Raw genomic sequence first — 21,682 nt, 5'->3', positions numbered from 1 at the left:
AATATTGTTTGTAAATTTCTTTATCTCCATAAACAAAACATGTTCGTTTTAACACATCAGCTAAGTGATAACCATTCTTTAAATCAATATCAGAGTCAAGATACTTGATCATTTCACTGACAGGTTGAATTAGTTCTGTTGACCATGGCTTGTTTGTGGTACCTTCTTGTCTTCCTAGTGGAAATTTGCAAGCATGTGGCAACATTCCATCAAAAGAAATTCCTCGCTTTGTAAAACTGTCAAAAAACCAGTCACCATTATTTTCATTGGTAAAATCATTCAAGGATGGAATTACAACACATGGAATTTTAGTTTCACCTAAATTTATGATAACAAAATGAAAAATGACAGAAAACCATCTAAAATATTCCAGAGTGTTGTTATCCACTTTTTTGTTGTCATCCAGCAAAATAATGTGCTCAAAATCAGAGTAAGGAGTTATTTCGTTTCGTGCAAGAGACCCCATTCCAGCTATGACAAATTTACATGGAGGTTTTCCCATGATTTTGACACATTTTTCAGTTATAAATTGCATGATAGAAGTGTATTGACTGGCAATGTCATCTTGTATAGCACAAACTGTTTGTATTTTATCACATTCCAGTTGTTTTAATTTTGCTTCTGATATTTTATAAGGAATAAGTTCTAACTGTGACAATTTATTTTTGGTATTTTCTCTCAGTTTTTTATATTTTTTTCCAACTTCATTGGAAATATATTCTAAATTTGCCTTACGTTTTTTAGCTTTTGATATTTTAAGCAAATGTGAGCAAAGATTATCCAGATCTTTCTTAATTGTTTCAACATTTGAAGGATTTCTCACTACAGCTGAATTTAAAAGTGCACAACTTCTTATCAAGCTCAATTTATCAGGACTTTTCTCCTTATAAAGCAACCCCATTTTGTGAAGAATTTTTGCTGATTCTTGTGGTTTACTTTCCTTCCACTTTCCATCTTGTTTTTCTACACAAAGTTGTTTTAACTCAGCAGCAAGTTTAAATTCTTTTTCTTTAAACTTCATTTTAAATTTTCTAAGTTTTAAAAAAATGATTATGAAACAAAATTCCAATCAATATTACCTGCAGTAATAAATCCAAACCAAATATTACCCTCACGTAGTCACAAGACCTTTTGTTTACTCATTAAACAAGTTAATAAATATTATTATGATGCAACATACAAGAGTAACTGGCAAAATATTTATTGTCATTTAACAAAATAGCTTTAACAATGTGTTTACATTTTCCTCTATACACTCTTTTGGAGAATATTTTAGTTGACCAGGCTGTAAAATTTTTCCTATTTTATAAAATGCTTTAATATTGACAAAAAATTTTTTTCACAGTTTATTTACATACTAAGGTGGGTTTAAATTTGGAGTAAAAGGTTTTTAGGGCCTTGGCGTGACATGCCTAAACTAAATTGCCAATATTTGACACATTGTGTTCTTGGTTCGCCTTTTTAACCACGTTACTCATGTCAGCCATTGCTGTAAAATAATATTTTTGTTTTTTGAATTAAAGCAATTTTTATTAAGTTTAAATGAGAATTAAATGCAAAAATGTCAAAATCAATGTTTTAAAAGAAGTAATACAAAATTAAAAGTAAAAAAGAACTCAGAAATTGAATATAAAATTAATAGCTTAAACTGTACATTAAATCGTACAATATTTAAAATATACTTTTTTAAAAGCTTAATAACATAAGGTTATTTTAAAAGTTTTTGCCAACAAAAAAAAATTACAACGAATACAAAATAGCTTATTGTAAAAATGTAAGCTTGTTAAAGGCAAACATTTGTTTTTTTTAATTAAACATTGGCCCTACCAGTCATTGTTCTACCCAAGAATATTGTTAATATTTTAAAGCCAAATTGCTACATTTTAAAGCCGAATTGCTACATTATTGGTAACAGATCAGAAAGAAAATCTGGATCGTAAATTAATTCTGATATACCATTACCTAGGAATTTGACTGAGGAATTCTTTTTTAAAATAAGTTTTTCATCTCCACTACAAAGATGGTATGTTTCAATAAATAGCTTGAAAAACTTTGAAACTTTTTCTTGCTCTTTAAATAATCCATAGCAAAAGTGTAAATGAATATAAATGTTATATCGTAAAAATATGTGATTAACTGTTGATTTGTTTAGTAAGTTAAGTGCATCTTCAAAATAGGATATTGATGTGCGGAAGACACCAAGTATTAAATAGCATTTTCCCACACCAAGAAACATTCCTGACATCTCAACAGGATGCTTTAGAAGGATGTCTTTGTTTTTTATTCTCAAGAGTTTTTCGTCATCTATTAGCTTTGAATAAATTGAAAGGGCATCTTTTGGTTCATCAAGATGAAAATTGGAAATAGCAGATTTTTGTAGTATTGAGAGCTGTGTTAAAATAGGGTTGTTTTCTATAGGAAATTTTTGGAGAAATGGTTGAGATTTTTCTATTACTTTCTTATAATCTTCTAAAACAAACAGACATTGTATTTCTAGATTTAAACATGAAAGATAGAACACCTGTCGGGGTTTGTAATTAGGTATTAGCTGTTTAAGCAAATTTAAAGCCTTTGTAAAGCATTTTTTCATAAAAAAAGCGCAACAAACATAAAATTTGGCTTTTATTTCAAGATCATCTTTTATTAACCATTTTGTACATGTTCCCTTTTCCCATTCTGAAATAATTTTTTCATTTTGTCTTAAAAAGTGTAAACTCCACCAATAGTCATAACGTAAAGTCTGTTGATCCGAAACGTTAATTTTTTCCAAAAACTTGTTATCATCCGATTCTGCCTCAGCGACTGCCAAGTTTTGTAAATTTGCCCAAATTTCAAAATATCTTACGAGACTAGCTGCCCCAACAGCTTCAATTAACTCCCGAGCAGGATTAACATCTAAACCATTAAAAGTTTTTCCTTTATCAATGTAATCATCTTGACCTTGTTTTTTTGTATAAAGTTTTAGTCTAACTTCACAAGCAACAGACAGGGCATACTTAAGATGATGGGAAGTCCCTGAATCAATTATTTCTTGATTTTCTAACTCATTTATTGCTTCAAATCCAGTGAAAAAAACTTTGCAAAAATCACAAATAATCGTCAAGAATAAGGATATGGTTCTGTAGACAATTTGTTTCATATTAAATTGCTGACAATCACTATTTAATAAGTTAGGAATAAAAACTACATCAAGTTTTTTTAGTCTTTGAATACAAATTGGTTTTGTTTTAAATGAATCCTCAAGATATGTGATTTGTTTAATCCAATCACAATATTGTTTGTGAATTTCTTCATCTCCATAAACAAAACATGTTTGTTTCAACACATCAGCTAAGTGATAGCCGTTCTTTAAATCCACATCAGAGTCAAGATATTTGATCATTTCATTGACAGGTTGAATTAGTTCTGTTGACCATGGCTTGTTTGTGGTACCTTCTTGTCTTCCTAGTGGAAACTTGCAAGCATGTGGCATCATTCCATCAAAGGAAACTCCTCGTTTTGTAAAATTGTCAAAGAACCAGTCACCATTATTTTTAGTTGTAAAATCATTTAAAGATAGAATTGCAACACTTGGAATAATAGTTTCTCCTAAATTCATGATAATAAAATGAAAAATTACAGAAAACCATCTAAAATATTCCAGAGTGTTGTTTTCCTCCAGCAAAATAATGTGCTCAAAATCAGAGTAAGGAGTTATTTCATTTCGTGCAAGAGACCCCATTCCAGATATGGCAAATTTACATGGAGGTTTTCCCATGATTTTGACACACTTTTTAGCTATAAATTGCATGAAAGAAGTGTATTGATTGGCTATATCATCTTGTATAGCACAAACTGTTTGTATTTTAGCACATTCCAATTGTTTTAATTTTGCTTCTGATATTTTATAAGGAATATGTCTTAACTGTGACAATTTATTTTCACTATTTTCTCTCAATTTTTTAACTTTTTCAGCAACTTTTGCAGAAATATTTGTTAAATTTGATAAAGGTTGATCTGCTTTCGATATTTTAAGCAAATGTAAGCAAAGATTATCCAGATCCTTCTTAATTGTTTCAACATTTAAAGGATTTCTCACTATAGCTGAATTTAAAAGTGCACAACTTCTTATCAAGCTCAATTTATCAGGACTTTTCTCCTTATAAAGCAGCCCCATTTTGTGGAGAATTTTTGCTGATTCTTGTGGTTTATTTTCCTTCCACTTTCCATCTTGTGTTTCTACACAAAGTTGTTTTAACTCAGCAGCAAATTTAATTTCTTTTTCTTTAAACTTCATTTTAAATTTTCTAGGTTTTAAAAAATTGATTCCGAAACAAAATTCCAAACAATATTACCTGCAGTAATAAATCCAAACCAAATATTACCCTCATGTAGTCACAAGACCTTTTGTTACTCATTAAACAAGTTAATAAATATTATTATGATGCAACATACAAGAGTAACTGGCAAAATATTTATTGTCATTTAACAAAATAGCTTTAACAATGTGTTTACATTTTCCTCTATACACTCTTTTGGAGAATATTTTAGTTGACCATGCTGTAAAATTTTTTTCTATTTTATAAAATGCTTTAATATTGACAAAAAATTTTTTTCACAGTTTATTTACATACTAAGGTGGGTTTAAATTTAGAGTAAAAGGTTTTTAGGGCCTTGGCGTGACATGCCTAAACTAAATTGCCAATATTTGACACATTGTGTTCTTGGTTCGCCTTTTTAACCACGTTACTCATGTCAGCCATTGCTGTAAAATAATATTTTTGTTTTTTGAATTAAAGCAATTTTTATTAAGTTTAAATGAGAATTAAATGCAAAAATGTCAAAATCAATGTTTTAAAAGAAGTAATACAAAATTAAAAGTAAAAAAGAACTCAGAAATTGAATATAAAATTAATAGCTTAAACTGTACATTAAATCGTACAATATTTAAAATATACTTTTTTAAAAGCTTAATAACATAAGGTTATTTTAAAAGTTTTTGCCAACAAAAAAAAATTACAACGAATACAAAATAGCTTATTGTAAAAATGTAAGCTTGTTAAAGGCAAACATTTGTTTTTTTTAATTAAACATTGGCCCTACCAGTCATTGTTCTACCCAAGAATATTGTTAATATTTTAAAGCCAAATTGCTACATTTTAAAGCCGAATTGCTACATTATTGGTAACAGATCAGAAAGAAAATCTGGATCGTAAATTAATTCTGATATACCATTACCTAGGAATTTGACTGAGGAATTCTTTTTTAAAATAAGTTTTTCATCTCCACTACAAAGATGGTATGTTTCAATAAATAGCTTGAAAAACTTTGAAACTTTTTCTTGCTCTTTAAATAATCCATAGCAAAAGTGTAAATGAATATAAATGTTATATCGTAAAAATATGTGATTAACTGTTGATTTGTTTAGTAAGTTAAGTGCATCTTCAAAATAGGATATTGATGTGCGGAAGACACCAAGTATTAAATAGCATTTTCCCACACCAAGAAACATTCCTGACATCTCAACAGGATGCTTTAGAAGGATGTCTTTGTTTTTTATTCTCAAGAGTTTTTCGTCATCTATTAGCTTTGAATAAATTGAAAGGGCATCTTTTGGTTCATCAAGATGAAAATTGGAAATAGCAGATTTTTGTAGTATTGAGAGCTGTGTTAAAATAGGGTTGTTTTCTATAGGAAATTTTTGGAGAAATGGTTGAGATTTTTCTATTACTTTCTTATAATCTTCTAAAACAAACAGACATTGTATTTCTAGATTTAAACATGAAAGATAGAACACCTGTCGGGGTTTGTAATTAGGTATTAGCTGTTTAAGCAAATTTAAAGCCTTTGTAAAGCATTTTTTCATAAAAAAAGCGCAACAAACATAAAATTTGGCTTTTATTTCAAGATCATCTTTTATTAACCATTTTGTACATGTTCCCTTTTCCCATTCTGAAATAATTTTTTCATTTTGTCTTAAAAAGTGTAAACTCCACCAATAGTCATAACGTAAAGTCTGTTGATCCGAAACGTTAATTTTTTCCAAAAACTTGTTGTCATCCGATTCTGCCTCAGCGACTGCCAAGTTTTGTAAATTTGCCCAAATTTCAAAATATCTTACGAGACTAGCTGCCCCAACAGCTTCAATTAACTCCCGAGCAGGATTAACATCTAAACCATTAAAAGTTTTTCCTTTATCAATGTAATCATCTTGACCTTGTTTTTTTGTATAAAGTTTTAGTCTAACTTCACAAGCAACAGACAGGGCATACTTAAGATGATGGGAAGTTCCTGAATCAATTATTTCTTTTTTTTCTAACTCATCTATTGCTTTAAATCCATTAGTAAAAACTTTGTGAAAATCACAAATAATCGTCAAGAATAAGGATATGGTTCTGTAGACAATTTTTTTCATGTTAAACTGCTGACAATCACTATTTAATAAGTTAGGAATAAAAACTACATCAAGTTTTTTTAGTCTTTGAATACAAATTGGTTTTGTTTTAAATGAATCCTCAAGATATGTGATTTGTTTAATCCAATCACAATATTGTTTGTGAATTTCTTCATCTCCATAAACAAAACATGTTCGTTTTAACACATCTGCTAAGTGATAACCGTTCTTTAAATCCTTATCAGAATTAAGATACTTAATCATTTCGCTGACAGGTTGAATTAGTTCTGTTGGCCATGGCTTGTTTGTGGTACCTTCTTGTCTTCCTAGTGGAAACTTGCAAGCATGTGGCATCATTCCATCAAAAGAAATTCCTCGCTTTGTAAAACTATCAAAAAACCAGTCACCATTATTTTCATTGGTAAAATCATTTAAAGATGGAATTGCAACACTTGGAATAATAGTTTCACCTGAATTTATGATAATAAAATGAAAAATGACAGAAAACCATCTAAAATATTCCAGAGTGTTGTTATCCACTTTCTTGTTGTCATCCAGCAAAATAATGTGCTCAAAATCAGAGTAAGGAGTTATTTCTTTTCGTGCAAGAGACCCCATTCCAGCTAGGGCAAATTTACATGGAGGTTTTCCCATGATTTTGACACACTTTTCAGCTATAAATTGCATGATAGAAGTGTATTGACTGGCTATATCATCTTGTATGGCACAAACTATTTGTATTTTATCATATTCCAGTTGTTTTAATTTTGCTTCTGGTATGTTAAAAGGAATATGTTCTAACTGCAACAATTTATTTTCAGTATTTTCTCTTAGTTTTTTGACTTTTTCAGCAACTTTTGCAGAAATATTTCTTAAATTTGCCTTACACTTTTTAGCTTTAGTTATTTTAAGCAAATGTAAGCAAAGATTATCCAGATCTTTCTGAATTTTTTTAACGTTTAAAGGATTTCTCACTATAGCTGAATTTAAAAGTGCACAACTTCTTATCAAGCTCAATTTATCAGGACTTTTCTCCTTATAAAGCAACCCCATTTTGTGGAGAATTTTTGCTGATTCTTGTGGTTTATTTTCCTTCCACTTTCCATCTTGTGTTTCTACACAAAGTTGTTTTAACTCAGCAGCAAGTTTAATTTCTTTTTCTAAAAACTTCATTTTAAATTTTCTTGTTTTAAAAAAAAAAGATTCCGAAACAAAATTCCAAACAATATTACCTGCAGTAATAAATCCAAACCAAATATTACCCTCACGTAGTCACAAGACCTTTTGTTTACTCTTCAAACAAGTCAATAAATATTATTATGATGCAACATACAAGAGTAACAGGCAAAATATTTATTGTCATTTAACAAAATAGCTTTAACAATGTGTTTACATTTTCTCTATACACTCTTTTGGAGAATATTTTAGTTGACCAGGCTGTAAAATTTTTCCTATTTCATAAAATGCTTTAATATTGACAAAAATTTTTTTTACAGTTTATTTAAATACCAAGGTGGGTTTAAATTTGGAGTAAAAGGTTTTTAGGGCCTTGGCGTGACATGCTTAAGCTAAATTGCCAATATTTGACACATTATGTTCTTGGTTCGCCTTTTTAACCACGTTACTTATGTCAGCCATTGCTGTAAAATAATATTTTTGTTTTTTGAATTAAAGCAATTTTTATTAAGTTTTTAAATGAGAATTAAATGCAAAAATGTCAAAATCAATGTTATAAAAGAAGTAATACAAAATTAACAGTAAAAAAGAACTCAGAAATTGAATATAAAATTAATAGCTTAAACTGTATATTAAATTGCACAATATCTAAAATATACTTTTTTAAAAGCTTAAAAACATAAGGTTATTTTGAAAGTTTTTACCAACAAAAAAAAATTACAATGAATACAAAATAGCTTATTGTAAAAATGTAAGCTTGTTAAAGGCAAACATTTGTTTTTTTTAATTAAACATTGGCCCTACCAGTCATTGTTCTACCCAAGAATATTGTTAATATTTTAAAGCCAAAATGCTACATAGGCTAACGATTGATTGTAACAGATCAGAAAGAAAATCTGGATCGAAAAATAATTCTGATATACCATTACCTGGAAATTTGACTGAGCATTTCTTTTTTAAAATAAGTTTTTCAGCTTCACTACAAAGCTGGTATGTTTCAATAAATAGCTTGCTAAACTTTAAAACTTTTTCGAGCCCTTTAAATAATCCATAGCAAAAGTGTAAATGAATATAAATGTCATATCGTATAAATATGTGATTAACTATTGATTTGTTTAGTAAGTAAAGTGCATCTTCAAAATAGGATATTGATGTGTGGAAGTCACCAAGTTTTAAATAGCATTTTCCCACACCAAGAAACATTTTTGACATCTCAACAGGATACTTTAGAAGGATGTCTTTGTTTTTTATTCTTAAAAGTTTTTCTTCATCTATTAGCTTTGAATAAATTGAAAGGGCATCTTTCGGTTCATTAAGATTAAAATAGGAAAGAACACATTTATCAAGTATTAAGAGCTTTATTATATTAGGATTGTTTGCTATAGGAAATTTTTGGAGAAATGGTTGAGATTTTGCTATTATTTGCTTGTAATCTTTTAAAACAAACAGACATTGTATTTCTAGATTTAAACATTCAAGATATAACACATGTCCGGGTTCGTAATTAGGTATTAGCTGATTAAGCAAATTTAAAGCCTCTGTAAAGCATCCTTTTATAAAAAAAGCGCAACAAACATAAAATTTGGCATGTATTTCAGGATCATCATTTATTAACCATTTTGTACCTATTCCTTTTTCCCATTCTGAAATAATTCTTTCATTTTGTCTTAAAAAGTGTAAACTCCACCAATAGTCATAACGTAAAGTCTGTTGATCCGAAACGTTAATTTTTTCCAAAAACTTGTTATCATCCGATTCTGCCTCAGCGACTGCCAGGTTTTGTAAATTTGCCCAAATTTCAAAATATCTTACAATACTTGCACCTCCAACAGCTTGAATTAATTCCTGAGCAGGATTAAAATTTAGATGATCAAAGATTTTTCCTTTGGTGATATAACCCTCTTGACATTGTTTTTTTGTATAAAGTTTTAATCTAACTTCACAAGCAACAGACAGAGCATACCTAAGGTGATGGGAAGTCCCTGAATTAATTATTTCTTTTTTTTCTAACTCATCTATTGCTTTAAATCCATTAGTAAAAACTTTGTGAAAATCACAAATAATCGTCAAGAATAATGATATGGTTCTATACAGAATCTTTTTTATGTTAAATTGATGATAATTACTGTTTAAAAGACCAGGAACAAAACTTACATCAAGAACGCTTATTTTCTGAATAAATTTTGATTTAGTTTTACAAGAATCTACTAAATTTGTGATTTGTTTAACCTGATCACAATATTGTTTGTGAATTTCTTCATCTCCATAAACAAAACATGTTCGTTTTAACACATCAGCTAAGTGATAACCATTTTTTAAATCCACATCAGAGTCAAGATACTTGATCATTTCACTGACAGGTTGAATTAGTTCTGTTGACCATGGCTTGTTTGTGGTACCTTCTTGTCTTCCTAGTGGAAAAATGCAAGCATGTGGCATCATTCCATCTAAAGAAATTCCCTGTTTTGTAAAACTGTCGAAAAACCAATCAATTCCATTTTCGTTGTAATAATCATTCAAGGATGGAATTGCAACACATGGAATAATAGTTTCTCCCAAAATGGAGATAATAAAATGAAAAAAGACAGAAAACCATCTAAAATATTCCAGATTGTTGTTATCCACTTTCTTGTTGTTATCCAGCAAAATAATGTGCTCAAAATCAGAGTAAGGAGTTATTTCTTTTCGTGCAAGAGACCCCATTCCAGCTATGGCAAATTTACATGGAGGTTTTCCCATGATTTTGACACACTTTTCAGCTATAAATTGCATAATAGAAGTGTATTGACTGGCTATATCATCTTGTATAGCCCAAACTGTTTGTATTTTATCACATTCTAGTTGTTTTAATTTTGCTTCTGGTATTTCATAAGAAATAAGTTCTAACTGCAACAATTTATTTTTAGTATTTTCTCTTAGTTTTTTAACTTTTTCAGCAACTTTTGCAGAAATATTTCTTAAATTTGCCTTACACTTTTTAGCTTTAGTTATTTTAAGCAAATGTAAGCAAAGATTATCCAGATCTTTCTTAATTGTTTCAACATTTGAAGGATTTCTAACTATAGCTGAATTTAAAAGTGCACAACTTCTTATTAAGCTCAATTTATCAGGACTTTTCTCCTTATAAAGCAACCCCATTTTGTGGAGAATTTTTGCTGATTCTTGTGGTTTATTTTCCTTCCACTTTCCATCTTGTGTTTTTACACAAAGTTGTTTTAACTCAGCAGCAAGTTTAGTTTCTTTTTCTTTAAACTTCATTTTAAATTTCCTAGGTTTTAAAAAAATGATTCCGAAACAAAATTCCAAACAATATTATCTGCAGTAATAAATCCAAACCAAATATTACCCTCACGTAGTCACAAGACCTTTTGTTTACTCATTAAACAAGTTAATAAATATTATTATGATGCAACATACAAGAGTAACTGGCAAAATATTTATTGTCATTTACCAAAACAGTTTTACAATAATTTCATATTTTCTCCTATACACTTTTAAGCAATAACTGGACCTCATAAAAACTAATTAAATAGATTTAGTTATAACAACGTTATTACATAAATTGTTTAATTTTATGAGTTTTTTTCAGTATTCCAAATTACTAAACTGATAGAAATATAATACTAATCACATCTCTAACTACGATGTAAAAATATTAAATATCATTGCTATTTCAAGAAATAACAGCAGGAATCAAACACAAGGACTTAGATAGTTAATTATTTGAGCAAAACAAGATAACATAATGCTAAATAACTTTATTGAAAGTTGGGTTAAATCAATTTAAATGTTAGGGTTAGTCAACATTTTATTGTTTAAAACTTACAATATAATTCCACAGTAAAACTATCTTACAATTGTGTGAATATGTTGCAGTATTCTAACATAAACAAATTTACAAACTTTTTAAAAAAGTTTAACTTTAAAGATTTTATGATTTAATCGAAACTTGAAGAAGTTTCCCGTTGTACGGGGAATTGTTCATTTTATTAACAGCAGCGGTGGCTTCGATGATACTTGAGAATGTAACGAACCCGTAACCCTTCCCCGCCGCTTTGGCATGGTCAAATATAACGTTTACTCTCTGGGAGAAAAAAATTTTATTAACTTATTATTAATCCAAGGTTTGATTCTTACTACAAGTTATTTGCAGCTTATATTGAAGTCCGCATTTTAATTTCAACTGTTAGCCTGTTATAAAAATATTTATAAATTAAATCAAAGTTTAAATCTATTTCAGGACTTGTCTATTATATAGATGATAAATTATGTTGACTGGGGTTAAACATTATGTAATAAACTCTAAATCAAAAACTTACGACAATATTTCCGAAGGAATTAAACATTTCAAACAATTCATCTTCCGAGCAGTTTGGACCAATCCCATAAACAAAAACAATTATCTAAACAAAAATATAAATCTAGAATAAAAATCTTAAGGAAAATAAAACAACAAACAATCTCAACTTACCTCAGCCGTGCTTTTGCTGCCCCCAGAATTATTATTATTGGGGTTAAAATCTTGTTTTAGGGGGTAACTGGTTGGGAATTTATTAGCCCCCGCTTGGTAGCCTTCATAACCCCCAAAATTTGCTCCCGGGTAAGTCCCAAAGTTGTTGAAGTTGTTTCCGGGGTAACTTGTGGGGCAAGGATTGAACCCAAACCCTGGGGTTCCTGGGTAATTGTTGTTGTAACCCATGTTGGGGTTCGGGTAACTAAACATAAAATAACAAAAATTTGAAAATATTTAAACAATAAAAAATAACATATATATTTGTAAATTAAATTTTTGTGTTAACCCATTTCCACCCATTGGGGTAAATCTTCCCCCTCGATTAGATTTAAAGCCCCGACCTCTCATGGGGCCTCCCCCTTTATTCCCTCGACCCCCACCATAATTTTCAGCCCCGTAATTATTTCCCTGAAACATAAAAAAAGTTGTTAAAATAAAAGAAGAAAAGATAAACTTATATCAACTCACCATGACGATGCTCTGAAAGTTTTTAAAGTTTTCTGGGGGAGGTTTTTGTTCCGTTCGAGCAAATTTAACGACCATTGCCTCCTGGCTGTCTTCCATAAAGTTTTGACCGTTCAAACTCTGTTAAATCATCAACAAATTAACAAAAGACTTGAATAATTAAGTTTAATATTTTAATAAATGTTGAACTCACGTTAACAGCGTAGTTGGCCTCGGCTCTGGATGAAAACAAAACAAATCCAATTCTCTGGCACAACCCGGTGTTCTTGTCTTTTAACGTCCGTACTTGGACCACGTTACCTTTGTAATTAAAACCAATAAGTTACCAAATCATAAGGGTTTTATAACATTACCCAATGCTAGACTTCAGGTATCTCAGTTTAGTAAATACAAAACAATTTATTTATTGTCATAAAACAATCTTTTATATTTACCCCAACATAATAAATCTCCTACTTACCAAATGGTTCAAATCTCTCTTTAAGTTCCTCCTCAGTGGTCTCAGGTTTGAGTCCCGACACATACAAGTTGATATTCTTTGTCTGGTGGCCTGATGGTTGTGAGTAAGCAACTTTAATGGTTTTATGTTGAAGTTTGTATCCATGAAGTTTCTCGATCGCGTTTGCTGCCTCTTGAGGAGTTGCATAATCAACAAAACCATAACCAAAACTAAATTCAAAACACAAATATAAAGAGACTGCTTTTGGTTAAGTTATTTTTTATAACAATATAAACATCAGTTAAAAGTATTTATTTTACTATTAAGAAACACCATTTTGCTTACCTATACCCAGTTTTTTTGTCTCTTATAATCCTGGCTGAAGTTACGTTCCCCACACCAGCAAATAACCCGTAAAATTCATCATCTGTGAGAGTCTGTGGAAGGTAGTTGATGATCAGGTTGGTTTTGATGTCGTTTGAAGTGGACTCCATCCTGTTTTGTTATTCTTGGTGGCCTGAAAAAAAACTAAATATTAAAAATCTGTGAGATAAACTTTATTTCATTTTGTTTTTTGTGTGTTTCTTTAGACTAATACTGTTAATAAAACTCATAAAAGTTGTTCTTTCATGCTATAGACCTTTAAATATTTTGGTTAGAACAATAGTTTATCTATTTTAGCTGCGATGTGATTTGCACAAAATACAAACCAAATTATTTCTTATTAATATTTTAAGATAACCGACATTAACAAACCTTACAACTAGCATGAATTTAAAAAATCTAGGTTTGCTCATATTTAAAACTTTAAAATTTTAGACTTTCATCATTAAAATGTTTAGTAATATAACTATCACTAATATTTATGTTACAGTTTGTTAAAATGTTTGACAGAAAATCTTAAAAAAAACTTATTTTATTTTTTGCTACATTTTCTTTTTTGATGTCCTGCGTTTATAATTGAAAAAAAATGTTTAAACTTTATAAAAATTTAAAAAAAGTTTAAAAAAATAAAAAATTTATATAAATATCAGTTAAAAAAATATAAAAAAAACTCACAAAACCAGCAAAAAGTAAAAAAATCAATTCTTGTTGAAAGTAGTAGAAAATTAGAAATTATCCAGCTGAAAAAAAATGTTGGAAAAAAAAAGAAAAAAAAATTTAGATTCTACTTTGTAATTCTCATTGATAATACATATTGTATTTCCAAAATACATTGAATTGTTTTTGGATTTATTCTTAACATTGGAAGGTCAACTTTAAAGGGGTTGTACAAAAATAGGGAATGCATTAAGTTGTGCATTCAGTGCGGGAAATACCAAGACTGTATGTAAACCTTAACAAAAAATCGCTGAATGTGAAAAAGGACAGAATTTTTAAACCCTTTTTTAATCTTCCCTTGCACTTTTAAGTCAATTCCGCAATATTCCTTAGCTTTTGAGGTAAATACTGCATTCATCCCGCATTAAAATACAAAAATGCTGCTCAATCCCGCATTCTGCGAATCTTTGTTAACGTTTACATACTGTTCCACACTATCCCGTATCATGTAATTTAGTATTGTCTCTTTAAAGCACTTATTGTAAATTAACTAGTGTTTTTTTATACCACTAATACGTTATTTATAAAAATCCGCAAGATATTTTTCAACTGATTTGAAATTTATGAAATTAACATAATCCTGCAAAAGTAAACCCTACAGTTGACCTTCCTTAATTAAGATGAAGCAAAAGGAACTACAGTCAGACTGTGAAAACATTAGTTCGTTTATTCTACAGTCTGACGGTAAAAATACGCTGACAGTTAAAAAAATTGATCCTGCCTGTCAGCTTATTTAGGCTAATTGATAAAAAATACTCACAATAAACTTACCATTTGAATATGTGAAGAACAAAGCACAATTTAATTAACCACCAACCCAATTTATTCTTTCGAAACCTGCAAATCAAGCAATTTTAAAGCAAAAAACCATTTTCTATAGAAAAAACTTTTTACTAGACAGCTGGAACGAAAATAAAATGAGGTTGGAAAACACTTCAACCAACTTTAAAAAACTTTTACACCACGTTGAAATTTTTGTATAACCTTTTGCTATACTGCCTCGGTAACTTTAACCGCTCAATTTATTTATAGTGGTTAAGTTTTTACCCTTCATTTAAAATAAAGGGTTTCGCGTATATGTGTTTTCAATTTCTTTATTTTGATTAAATATGTTTGGTATTTTAGTTAATAATCCAAAAATTGTACTTTATAAATTATTTAAGGCCTAATGAAAATAAATGAACGTATATCTCGTTGTTTATTTGGTGTGCAAACATAAAATAAAAACCCTTTATACTTAAATAATAAAAAGCACTTCGATATATTTTACTTAATCAACGTAAATTTAAAACTTTGACAAATATTAACTCAATTAAAGAAAAAGGAAACTAATTTAAAAATATCTTGAACTCATTTCTTCAAGTTTTCCGAGCGCGAATTTAAACGAACATCGATCACGTGGGTTCGGTTGCCGGAGACAAGAACAAATTTGCTCGTATTCTTCTTTGAGTTTTCCAGTAAAAAATCTGTAACATTAGTTTGATAGTAAGCAACAATATTTAAGCTAAAAAAATATGAATTACACCAAGCACTTACTTGTTAAACCTGCAAAGATACCACTCTGCCATCCCACAAGCATGTAGGTCCACCCCGAAGCCTCTACATCTCTTATTTTCACATATACCATTTAAATCTGAACAAGTTTTGTAAATCTTTGAGTTCAGGGATAAATCGATCCACAAGTTGCCCGTAGGTCCATAACATTGGTTATCGTAAGTACAAGCTAGTTTGGAATATATTCTTGATTCGTTATAAAACACGAGAGAATCAGCGTCTACAAGAAACAATTCCCAGTCGTCGGTAAACATTAAATTCAAGCCCGAAATATCCTCAAAGAGGTAATGTCGTTCTTCTGCAAAATAAGAATAAGATTTTGTTGCATAGGTTATGGCAATTACACCTAATATTTTACACTATCAAATATAACAATTACCTAATAAAGTGAAAAGTCGAACTGTGGACTTGGCAAGTTTTATAGCGGATAACGCAGGGTCATCAGAGTCTTCAATAACACTCAGTATATAAGATCCACTTGCGCATTCGATCGTTGTCCCGTTGTCATCGCACATTGGGTAGCCTGTAATACGTTCTACCAGATATCTATATAGTGTTTAATACAAGATTAATGCGTAAAGAGGTCAGGTTATTTATTTATTAATAATTTTGATCTTGCAAAAAGTTTTAATTTTCTTTTAGAACACTTTTACATTAAATAACCTGGTTGTAAATTCTTGTATGCACGATCCAAAAAGTTTTGGAATCCCTGGCAATCCGCGGAGCTTCGTCAAAAACTCGATTTCCCGCTTTGCTGTATTATATTTATATTCGTCGGATACTGTTGACAACAAGCTAAAAAAAACAACTTTTTATGTATTTTAAATTGGTTTAAACATTTTATAAATAGAAATAACATTAATATGACCTTATAAACTACGTGAATAGATTCCAATAAACAAATTTTAATATATTTTCTACTTACTTTGTAGCGACTTTATATACAGCTGGAATTGTAACTTTATCAATCCTAACTTTCATAAAAGAAACTCCTCTATTCCCCTTCGTATTTTCTTTTACTATTTGAGTTGTATTCGGTATCTTTAAAAAATCCACACAGTCAAAATAATCAGTTCGTTCAAAATACGGAGCCATATTAGACTCCGTTCTATTCCGCCATTCCGGGGTCTCCTGGAAGTTGTTCTCGATGTCTTTTGCAACTCCGTAACTGCATTGATGATCATTGTTAACAAATAATCTAAGACTTATGTGAACACTGTATAATAAGCAACATGTTGTGCCCAAAAAACTAATTATTCTTCTATTTTTAAACATTTTTAATTACTATCTAAACACAAAGTTTATTTAAACAAAATAAGAAAAGTTTAGAAGATTTTGTTAAAGTTTACGCACACATTACCAGCAATGAACCTTTTCTAGCACTAAGAGCTAGTTTTTAATCTTTTCATTTCATCTAAAAACTCTTTTTTGCTTGTTTTCTTAAGGAAACCTGCTTTAAACTGCCCGGGGCACTTAATTACTTGGTTATGGTTTTAACGAAATTTAAACAGTTTAAAACACAATAAATCTAGTAAAATACATGTTTATAACTATAATAACGTTTAAAACTAACAAATATTGCTTAAAAACAACTTAAAAAACAATAAATAAGTGAATTCAATATCGTCGTATATTTAAATTGAAGATAAATAATAAACAGCTCTTGTGCATCATCTCGCGGTCAACGAAATTAAAGTTTATAAAATAAGATCAAAATAAAATTGCTCTGGTTCATCATCTTGCGGTCCAAAAACTCAATTTGGGTTATGACCGAAATGTGTACACTAATTATTTAAATATGGGTTATGACCGAAATGTGTACACTAATTATTTAAATATGGGTTATGACCGAAATGTGTACACTAATTATTTAAATATGGGTTATGACCGAAATGTGTACATCAAATTTTTAAATGTGGGTTATGACCGAAATGTGTACATCAAATATTTAAATATGGGTTATGACCGAAATGTGAACACTAATTATTTATATATGGGTTATGACCGAAATGTGTACATCAAATTTTTAAATATAGGTTATTACCGAAATGTCAAAACTAAATATTTAAATATGGGTTATGACCGAAATGTGTACACTAAATATTTCAATATGGGTTATTACCGAAATGTCAAAACTAAATATTTAAATACGGGTTATGAACGAAATGTGTACATCAAATATTTAAATATGGGTTATGACCGAAATGTGTACACTAAATATTTAAATAAAGGTTATTACCGAAATGTGTACACTAAATATTTAAATATAGGTTATTACCGAAATGTCAAAACTAAATATTTAAATATGGGTTATGAACGAAATGTGTACACTAATTATAACAATAGTTATGACCACAATGTGTACACTTATGTTACTAAGGGTAGTGACCACAATGTGTACAAAACCATAGAGATACTAATATATACACTAGAGTGGGCTTCGCATCCATTTTGTGTCGCAAATTGAAGACCGATTTGCCATACTCGCCAGAGTTGCCAAAGCAAAATTTAAACTTTTAGATTGTTTTTAGGAAACTAAAATAAACATTTTTTTACGTTTAATTTAATCTATTTAAATCATTGATCAATAAAAAAATGTTATCTTTTTATTAAAAAGCGAATTTTCTTGATTTTTTATCATTTTAAAGTGGTCTTGCAAACCTGTGCCATAGAGGTTGCCTGTTTAATAACTATTTGTAAAAATCGAAGTGTTTTACTTGTATAGTGCTATTTTATACATTTTTTTTGGAATTTTTGTATTAACTTTGCTAGATAATTTTTAAATTTTAACATAAAAATAATAAGTAAATTGTTCAAAAATTGCAAATGGCAACTCTGGCCAGTATGGCAAATCGGGCTTTAATTTGCGACAATTTGCAGTGAACAACTGCCTAGCAACACCTACTCTAGTGTATATATTAGTATCTCTATGTACAAAACAATTGATTTTAAAATCGCTTCCCACAAATAAACAAGACACATCATCGTAGCACTTTTATTTGAATTAAATAAACGATTAAAAATAGTTTATACTTTAAATAAATTAACAAGCAACTGCATAGTAAAAATAAATGCAAAAATTAATTCATAATTCTTGATAAAAGTTTAGTTCAATAACTCAACGCAAACCCAAGAAAGCTTAACTTAACCAAGAAAATGGCGAAATTAGGGAACAAATTACAGAATAATACAAGTTATGGTTTCTTGATTATTTTTGAGGTTTCGGCAGGGTTCCCATGTACTTGCAAATAATCGACAACATCACCTCATCTGCTCCTCCTCCTATAGAAAGTAATCTCATGTCCCTGTTTAACAATAAAGAAATAACTTTATTTTAAATTGAGTTTAAAAAATTGACAAAAAGTTGGTATAGGTCACATTTTACCTGTACATTCTTGATACAAGGGTTTCATTGGTGTAGCCCATACCCCCCCAATATTGCATACAACAGTCACAAGTCTCCCTCACTAACCTTCCAATTTTTAACTTGCCCATTGAAGCCAAGTTTGTCACATCATGACCTTTAATGTACAAGTCTAAAAAAAATTAAATACGGTTAAACTAGAAACATGTCACTAGTTTGTTCTCATTTATTAACATTGGGTAAACTCACCAACAGCTCGATACAACAACGATCTTGCAGCTTCAATCTCAGTTTGTAGCTCGGCAAGTTTAAAGTGAACAACTTGATTGTCCAATACAGATTGACCAAATATTTTACGATCACGAGTATACTCGATCGTCTCTTCTATCACCATTTCAAGTGGACGTAATGCTATGACATTTATTCATGATTAATTTGTGATGGACAAATCAACAAAAACAACTTTAGCAGTCTAAAATTTAATATTTGCAAAGATAGCAGACCAAGTTAGTCTTTAACAATCGGGGAAGTACAATTATTACGTTGTATAAAGCAACAGACAACCGTTATTTGTTTCACAATAATGCCCGTTTTAGACAATCTACAATGTGGCACAAATTATAAATGGGGGTGCATGCACCTCTTGCAACCCCAGGATCGATGCCAGTGGTGGCAAGCATCTAACTAGAGGTCACTAAAGGGTTTTATTGGAAATCAAATACAAGCTTACAAAAACAAACACTAACCTGCAGCCATTGCAAACATTCTTTCTTCTTGAAACTGCAACATTTGGTAAGTGAAACCCATTCCTTCTTCACCGATTATATATTTCTTCGGGACTCGAACATCTTCAAAGAATATCTGGAAAATATCGTTGAGAAAGCAATTAAAACATTCATTTTTATTTAGAGAAACTCTTCATAAATTTATCAATTTAACCTGAGCGGTATCAGAACAATGCATCCCAATTTTCTCAATTTTCCTGGCAACAGTGACCCCCGGTGTATCCATGGGAACGCAAATTAAAGATTTATTTTGGTGAGCTTTACCCTGGTTTGTACTTGCAAGACAACACATCCAATCTGCCTACATGATAAACTGTTTTTTAAAGTTTTCTAACATTAAGTATATAACATATAAAGGATAAATTATTGAACCTGTGATCCATTTGTTATCCACATTTTTCCTCCATTAATAATCAAGTCATCTCCATCTGACTTTGCTGTAGTTTTTATACCTAAAAGTTGTAAACAAATTTAAACAAGAATGATCGAATTTTAACACCGGTTAATATATATTAAATTTAAAACTTACTTGCAACATCTGACCCAGCCCCCGTTTCACTAACCCCTAAACAAGCAACAAAATCCCCTTTTATGGAGGGGGCTAAAAATGTTTCTTTTAGTTCTTGACTCCCAAACCTGTATTTATAACAGATAAAATTAATTGAAAATTAATAACAATTTACTAATTAAACAAAATTTGTTCTACTTTTAAACATGCACTTACTTGGCCAAAGCAGGAGTGGCCATATCAGTTTGAACTCCGACTGCCATCGGGATTGCTCCACATCTTATGGTTCCCAACTCCTCGGATGCTGCAATACTGAAACTGTAATCCAATCCCAATCCTCCAAACTCTATAAAACAATTCAAACATTTTTAATAATCAGGCTTAAATGTAATTGAGATAATTAACATTGGGTTCCAATAAAAATACTATATGAGTTACAAAGTCTGTTTAGGATTATTATGAAGAAGATGAAGATCACCTGGAGGTTTACAAACTCCCAAGAACCCTGCATCACCTAAAGTTTTAAACACGGTGTGAGCGGGAAACTCTTTGTTCTCCTCCCAAGAATTTACAAACGGGTTGATTTCCTTTTCTATTATCTGGGTTAAAAACAAAAAGTTACAATTTTCAATTTTGTTTTTGAAACAAATAAATTAAAACTTAGACAAAAGCATTCTGATAACAATATACATTGCATAATAAAAGGTCTGGTTTGGGTGATAATTTAAGTTACTCTGTACTAAAACTTTCACATCCAGATGATGTTAGCCTTATTATAAAATATAAAAACTCATTTTTACCGTTTTCAACGAGTTTCTGAGTTGTTCGTGGTCGACACTGAAAATATTTTCCTCGCTTAAATCCCAAGATCCGGTTGTTGTGTGGACATTTCTCATTTTATTTTGATTCGATAAACTAAATATCGAATATTTTTATAAAATTACTTCTTTAAGTGTTCCATACAACACCAAAAACCGGCAGCCTCATGGTAACAACACTTTCTACACTACATGAGGTCGTGGGTTCAATCCCCACTGCTCTTATGCTGTAGTGCCCTTGAATCAGGTGATATAAGTGCTATAAACAATATAAACTCTTGCTGAGCCAGCACTTAATTAGCAGTCTAATTATTAGGCAATTTTAATCCATATAATATCCCAAAAAGGTTAACAAGTTAAAATATAATATAACGAAGTCACGTAAAAATTTCGCTAAGTAACTTAGCCTAAGTTTAATAACAAAACACCAATATTTACCTTTTTAATTGAACAAGTGGTCGAACTAAAGCATTCCTTGAATGTAAACTCACTCTGAATAAACTCAACATTGTCGTTTATACAAAAACGTTTTTTTTTCAATGAAATCTCCCCCAAGCAAAGTTTACGTAGTAAAAATAAAATTTGT

At 30.0% G+C, this 21,682-nt stretch overlaps 3 protein-coding genes across 3 annotated transcripts; all 3 read right to left on the bottom strand.

Moving 5' to 3' along the window:
* Positions 1 to 10,987: 10,987 nt before the first annotated feature.
* LOC145759299 (ELAV-like protein 1) lies at positions 10,988 to 14,970 on the bottom strand. Its single transcript, XM_082573098.1, has 10 exons — positions 14,839 to 14,970; positions 14,026 to 14,090; positions 13,312 to 13,483; positions 12,988 to 13,196; positions 12,721 to 12,827; positions 12,531 to 12,647; positions 12,349 to 12,470; positions 12,021 to 12,264; positions 11,869 to 11,952; positions 10,988 to 11,633 (listed from the first exon to the last, which is right to left on the bottom strand). Exons 3-10 carry the CDS (start codon positions 13,458 to 13,460, stop codon positions 11,481 to 11,483), a joined length of 1,185 nt encoding a protein of 394 aa, XP_082429224.1. The 5' UTR covers positions 13,461 to 13,483; positions 14,026 to 14,090; positions 14,839 to 14,970; the 3' UTR covers positions 10,988 to 11,480.
* A 281-nt stretch (positions 14,971 to 15,251) lies between these two features.
* Positions 15,252 to 16,896, bottom strand: LOC145759548 (uncharacterized). The gene is made up of 5 exons (XM_082573396.1): positions 16,547 to 16,896; positions 16,285 to 16,416; positions 16,001 to 16,167; positions 15,604 to 15,919; positions 15,252 to 15,533 (listed from the first exon to the last, which is right to left on the bottom strand). Exons 1-5 carry the CDS (start codon positions 16,894 to 16,896, stop codon positions 15,401 to 15,403), a joined length of 1,098 nt encoding a protein of 365 aa, XP_082429522.1. The 3' UTR covers positions 15,252 to 15,400.
* A 1,714-nt stretch (positions 16,897 to 18,610) lies between these two features.
* LOC145759455 (putative acyl-CoA dehydrogenase 6) lies at positions 18,611 to 21,671 on the bottom strand. The gene is made up of 11 exons (XM_082573291.1): positions 21,535 to 21,671; positions 21,079 to 21,193; positions 20,757 to 20,877; positions 20,495 to 20,624; positions 20,300 to 20,406; positions 20,143 to 20,222; positions 19,925 to 20,071; positions 19,732 to 19,846; positions 19,235 to 19,396; positions 19,007 to 19,157; positions 18,611 to 18,926 (listed from the first exon to the last, which is right to left on the bottom strand). Exons 1-11 carry the CDS (start codon positions 21,603 to 21,605, stop codon positions 18,830 to 18,832), a joined length of 1,296 nt encoding a protein of 431 aa, XP_082429417.1. The 5' UTR covers positions 21,606 to 21,671; the 3' UTR covers positions 18,611 to 18,829.
* Positions 21,672 to 21,682: the final 11 nt, after the last annotated feature.

The sequence above is a fragment of the Corella eumyota genome, chromosome 7 (genome assembly GCF_963082875.1).
Source record: "Corella eumyota chromosome 7, kaCorEumy4.1, whole genome shotgun sequence".
Lineage (NCBI taxonomy): Eukaryota > Metazoa > Chordata > Ascidiacea > Phlebobranchia > Corellidae > Corella > Corella eumyota.
Note: the sequence above shows the minus strand (reverse complement) of the source record. Positions and strands in the feature narration are given on the sequence as shown.

Coding starts and splice junctions, on each gene's coding strand:
- LOC145759548 (XM_082573396.1), bottom strand. CDS start 16,896: ATGTTTAAAAATAGAAGAATAATTAGTTTTTTGGGCACAACATGTTGC. Junction 16,417..16,546: donor GTATATAAAGTCGCTACAAA/GTAAGTAGAAAA, acceptor TGTTTTTTTTAG/CTTGTTGTCAACAGTATCCG. Junction 15,920..16,000: donor TCGACTTTTCACTTTATTAG/GTAATTGTTATA, acceptor CTTATTTTGCAG/AAGAACGACATTACCTCTTT.
- LOC145759299 (XM_082573098.1), bottom strand. CDS start 13,460: ATGGAGTCCACTTCAAACGACATCAAAACCAACCTGATCATCAACTAC. Junction 12,828..12,987: donor AGAGAGATTTGAACCATTTG/GTAAGTAGGAGA, acceptor TTAATTACAAAG/GTAACGTGGTCCAAGTACGG. Junction 12,471..12,530: donor ACTTTCAGAGCATCGTCATG/GTGAGTTGATAT, acceptor TTTATGTTTCAG/GGAAATAATTACGGGGCTGA.
- LOC145759455 (XM_082573291.1), bottom strand. CDS start 21,605: ATGTTGAGTTTATTCAGAGTGAGTTTACATTCAAGGAATGCTTTAGTT. Junction 21,194..21,534: donor CCACTTGTTCAATTAAAAAG/GTAAATATTGGT, acceptor TTCGATATTTAG/TTTATCGAATCAAAATAAAA. Junction 19,847..19,924: donor ATTGTTCTGATACCGCTCAG/GTTAAATTGATA, acceptor GATATTTTCCAG/ATATTCTTTGAAGATGTTCG.